Source organism: Rhopalosiphum padi, chromosome 3, assembly GCF_020882245.1.
Source record: "Rhopalosiphum padi isolate XX-2018 chromosome 3, ASM2088224v1, whole genome shotgun sequence".
NCBI lineage: Eukaryota > Metazoa > Arthropoda > Insecta > Hemiptera > Aphididae > Rhopalosiphum > Rhopalosiphum padi.
The window spans coordinates 24,776,357-24,781,926 of record NC_083599.1 but is presented as its reverse complement, the minus strand read 5'-3'; the positions used below and the strand labels follow the sequence as shown (position 1 = coordinate 24,781,926).

Sequence of the window (5,570 nt, the reverse complement as noted above, 5' to 3'; positions counted from 1 at the left end):
TTAATTTTTTATTAATTTTTGTTTTAATTATTTAAAAACATTCAAATGAAATTAGTATTTACACAGTATTAGTATATAAATACAATTTATAATACATTGTTTAATTTCATTATCAAATCAAAATTACAATTTGAATGTATTTTATTTGAGCAATTTTTTTGCTATTTTTAGGAGTAGCAAACTCCTAGCTCATATAATAAAAAATTATTCAAAATAATTACGGCCTCAAATAATAAGACAACTAATCTTATATGGTGTTTTGTGTTTTCGTTTGGAATGTTCTTACATTGTATTATTTATATACTTTTTTTGTATATTTTGATGTTATAACAATAAGTACTTATACAATTATACATTTTCACAATTTAAAATAAATAATTTTTGATTATAATTTCAAAGTTCATTAGATATTATTTGTTTCATAATTGTAGCATAAAATACTTCAATTTTCTTTACATTTTGTATATCTGAGGTTTTAAACTGCAAGCACTGAAATACAAATACATTATTATTAAATGTTATCGTTAAATAAATGATGGTATATTGTAATATATATTATGATGGTGTACATATATCTATCTAACATAAAGGGTATAATTTATTCTGCAGAATTAAAAAAACCTGAGTATTTTTTTCAGGGTTAGCAGAGATATATGTATCAAAGAAAACATTTTAAAAATAAGACAATTTAATTTGACCATCAAGTATATATTACAATAAATATAAACATCATAATGTATATTTTAATAATATAATATAAATTAATTAAGTTATTTACCGAAATATCATCAGTTACTTTTAATTGCACAGTTGATTCACTATGACAATACTTCATAGTACATCTGACCTAGAATAAAAATATTTTCCATTATTGTCCACAATACGGCATTCAATTTTTACAACAAAAATTATTATTGCAAATATAATTAATTAACATTAATTATGCAACTTATTAAATTAACATTAATTTTGCAACTAATTTAATTAAATAAAATAATTATTTTATTTTATTAATTTATTAGTAGATATATTAATTGTATAATATGTTTTATTTAACAGGTAGGTATTTATTAGAAATATAATACTCCAATTCACTAAAACAATTTAATTATTGTTTTTATCCATTTTTTTTTTTATGAAAAGTATAAGGTAATTTGGTACATATGACTTTTTTTCAATACCGAAAATTTAAAATTTGTTATAACTATAGTAAGCAAGTTTGATTTAAACTAAAAAATAATTATATTGTTTTGATTAAAGTTTAAAATTTGATTTTGTTGCTTAAACTACTAACAAATTATAGAATAAGCCATACAAAAATACATATTTAAGCAATAGAAAATTGCATTCTTTTATAATTGGATTTGTTACTGTGGTGCTAAATTTTTAACTTTTAAATATTAGTCTACTATTTTATATTTCTAATGTTTTACTTACACAGATATACAGGTGTTTAAACAAATTTTTTTTTTGTAACGGTAATACATGTGTTTCTTATTTTTACAAATATTTAAGTAATGTTATTTATACTTTTCTTTTGCAAAACTAAAATGCATAGTAATTAATAGACTAATTATAATTATTGAATAGTTTTATGTGATTTTATTTTAGTGTTAAGTTTAAAGTATTGTATGTGAAAACTTTAATAAAATGATAATAATTAATTTTTACAAATTAATTTATGTAAAAAATTGTAACAGATTTGAGATTGTGGATTATATTATGAAAAATAAAAAAAAAATATATAATTTAATGCCTATTTGTTTTTTTATTAGATGCACTTAATACATAATTTCATAAGGTAGGTATATCATTTAAGGAATAGATTATAGAACATACTACATACTTCTAACTTCAACTGTGAAACACAGAACATAATAGCTTAAAAACAACTGCCTAACATAGAATACTAATCTTGATATTATCTGAATACACAAAAAAAAATGTTAACGATAAATGAAAAATTTATAAATTGGTTTTATTAAAAGTGAATTAAGGTATACAAATTTATTTGTACGTATTTTCACTGTAAGACGTGCGATTCACACGATTAAAATTATTGTCCTAACTAGATAATAAAACGTCAATCACCCTGGTCGGATCTTTGAGGAGCAGATTGTACGAAGCGGTTTCAAATTCCTTCCACGTCTTTAGATACATGTCGACGTTCGGATAGTCGCTTCGCTATAAAAGGTCGCCGAAAGAGAAATACGGAACGGTCAGAACGGTCAACCGATGAGAATTCACATTGGCGTCGTACTTCTTTTCCGGAGCGTGTCCACGATGGTGAACGCAAAACAACGACAAACACAACAGATTAAACACAAACCGCTACCTACGATGACGCTCGTTGCTCGTCGATGTCGTGGTGCGGACAGACGGTGACGTCGGTATTCCTTGTGAATTGATAACGTTTGTGATAAGCTGATAAAAGGCGTGGGACAGTTTGCAGGGGACACACAGTCGTCGCGATAAACAACTTGGCACGCATTTATAATACCGGTACGGCGGTAAAATAAAATTACATACCAGCTACCTAACGTATAAGCATAATATTATACAATTTAATTGGTCTCAATTTATCAAAATAACTATATAACTTTATTTTATATGTATAGCCTTTTAGGTTTGTCTTTATGGGTAAAAATGTATTTTAGTTCAGTGGATAAGTAGGTAAGTAAAAAGTTTAAATTTAAATTTTATTAATATTCTGTATTTATTAGTTGGCAGGTACTTACCACTTCGGTTTTATATTTTTTAATTATAAATATTGCAGGTGATTTCGAATTCATTATTTCAAAATAATGTAGTAAAAACATCGTTTATACGAAAATATTATATATATTTCCTAAATAACGTGAAGTTCAAATTCATTGTTTCCAAATAAAGTAGATTTAAAATGTATTTATTTGAAATTATGTCAGTTCTACATTTATCAATTCCACGTACCTAATCTCTATTATTGAATTATTGTTCGTTGGTTAGGTTTAACTTAGCTTTACTTTATCATGCAAGATGCAACGATGCAACCTACTATACTTGTGTTATGTTACTTTGTAAAATGTGAGGTATATAGGCATATAATAGTTATATCATGTTGTAATAAGGCAGACATGCGATATGCCTAAGATTTCTATCAATTATATTATCTGCAGCATATTGTATTGAGTATTTGAATGTAAGTAGGTATCTAATACATTTGTTTGTGTACAGATGTGAAAAATGAAAATAAAACTAGGAAGTTAGATTGTACCTATCTTTTTCAATTGATCTTATTTGGTAGGTACCGTTTTTTGTGTTTTTCATATTTTTCAAAATACTTATCTACTTACCTACTAATTAAAATTCTGTTGAAATTGTAGTTCAATGTACATAGACATCAACAATTGATCATTTAGTAAACGAGAAATTTGTCAAAAAATTGTATGATAAGGAATACCAAGAAATAAGAATATTAATTCAATTTTGAAAAATAAATAATAATATATTAATATATATACAACTATATATATTAGGTATAGGTACCGCTTTGTTGTAAGGTACATTAGATGTCGAGTGTTTCACTATAGTCAATAGTTTTTGGAGTGTTAAATTTGAATTTAATAATATATCATTAAAAACAAAAAACGATTCTTAACGGAGACGGTCTGTCAAATGACAGCCTAAATTTCTATAAGTATATTTCATGATATTATTGCTTATAACAATTAATTAATACATTGATATTGATATCATTAATTTTTAAAAAAGTTAATTTTATTCTAATTTGTACTTCTTCAAGTGCCTATAAACAATAATCGTGTTTGAACATATTTTAGATTTTTTAGTATAAAATATTTATGAAAAATATTATATTACATTTTCAAACTTTAACTATAAATATTTTATTAATTTTTTTATTTTTACTACAAAATACTTGTAATTTTCGTGATTTTGACATTTGTAAAAATTTGAATTTTAAATACACATAAAACAAATTTGCGCAAATATATTTTTAATAATTTTTACAGAACAACTAATTCGGGATCTTCAACACAATTTACAACAATTTTGACCGGGAGAATAACTTTTTATCAAAATTTGTAGAAAAAAAAATACAAATCGAAAATTGTTCAAGTTTATAAATACCTTGAAAAAAGTTTAAACTATTTTTAAAATGTTATCATATAATGAAAATGGTAATATAAACACTTGATGAAAATTCAAAGTATCTATAGTTCTTTATTTTTGAATTACAAAAAAAAAAGATCGAAAAATAGTTAATTATTATAAGTACTGGTAAAGTGGTGAATATTCGTAATCTGCATTGTCGTAAAATAAATTCAAACGGTCTTAAAAAATTAATTTGACTATTATAATAAAGGTTGCATAACGAATAATGAATCTCAATAACATTTTCAAATTTTAGGCACAAACACATTTTTTTTATGCATTTTTAACTATAAAATAATTTATATTTTTTGAGATTTTGACGAATTTTAAAATTCTAAAATTAAATGTTTACAAAAAATATTGTGGCTATACATTTTTAATATTTTTTATTGGGAACCTTGTATTAAATTATCAAATATGTTTATTCATTTATACATTTTTAGTTTCTATATTAAATTCGAAAATTTCATTCATTTATAAAATACTGAAAAAAATTCAAAATATTTAAAAAATTATACCATATTATACAGAAAATGATAATACAAACAGCATTTTTAAGTTTCTATGGTTTTTTTCCCTTTTAAATTATAAAATTTATAAAAAAATCAAAAAAATCAATTAAGTCGAAAACTAGTGTAGTGTAAAAATTTCCTTTTATGTTAATTTTCTATTTTTTATTCTGATAATAAAAAAAAATTATTGGGAATTTTTAATTTTTATCTTTTTATAGTACTAACTACTAATTAGATTCAATTTTCTGCCTAAAAACATCTGCAATGTTGAAAATCAAAGAATTTTTTCGACTTCTTATGGTGTATATAATAAACACATAAATAAAAAACACACATCATTGTAATATCAATACATTCATTCGATCTGCATTCTGCTCAGAATCTAAAATGTATACCTATATAGGTAGCTACTATAGATACTATATAGATAACTACTTATTACCAATAAATAACAATTTATTAAAAAATAATAAAAATGTTTGGTCTATTATATATCTATCTTTTATTCTTTTATAAAAAAAAGTCTATAGTAAAAATTGTTAAAATACTAGTACCTACTGTTTTGTATAAAGCGTGTATTTTATTATTATTACTTATAGGTATTTAATACTTTGATAGAACTGGTTATGTTAGTGAAAAATGTATAAATTTACTTAGGTATACATTTAGTTTTTCATTATCTGTGATAAGTATGATAGTGTGATATATTAAAACAATAAAACCACGGCTATAGATACTATAGTACCTATCTATAGCCGTGATTAAAATGCCTACACCAGGCATGTCAAACACGCGGCCCTTGGCTCATTTTTTTGTGGCCCGCGGCTACCAATATTTATGGACAAATCAAAAATTTGTATAAAATATATTTTTTTTTGATACATTTTTATGTGCGGTCCGTATAGT

At 23.5% G+C, this 5,570-nt stretch overlaps 1 protein-coding gene across 1 annotated transcript; it reads right to left on the bottom strand.

Moving 5' to 3' along the window:
* Positions 1 to 2,394, bottom strand: LOC132927504 (signal recognition particle 9 kDa protein). Its single transcript, XM_060992045.1, has 3 exons — positions 2,092 to 2,394; positions 779 to 847; positions 1 to 489 (listed from the first exon to the last, which is right to left on the bottom strand). Exons 1-3 carry the CDS (start codon positions 2,158 to 2,160, stop codon positions 394 to 396), a joined length of 234 nt encoding a protein of 77 aa, XP_060848028.1. The 5' UTR covers positions 2,161 to 2,394; the 3' UTR covers positions 1 to 393.
* Positions 2,395 to 5,570: the final 3,176 nt, after the last annotated feature.

What these genes read in the sequence shown, in the direction of transcription:
- LOC132927504 (XM_060992045.1), bottom strand. Translation starts at nt 2,160, where the DNA reads ATGTATCTAAAGACGTGGAAGGAATTTGAAACCGCTTCGTACAATCTG. An exon ending in TCCTCAAAGATCCGACCAGG is followed by an intron (nt 848 to 2,091) that starts GTGATTGACGTT and finishes TTTTTATTCTAG; the next exon opens with GTCAGATGTACTATGAAGTA. An exon ending in AAGTAACTGATGATATTTCG is followed by an intron (nt 490 to 778) that starts GTAAATAACTTA and finishes TTTGTATTTCAG; the next exon opens with TGCTTGCAGTTTAAAACCTC.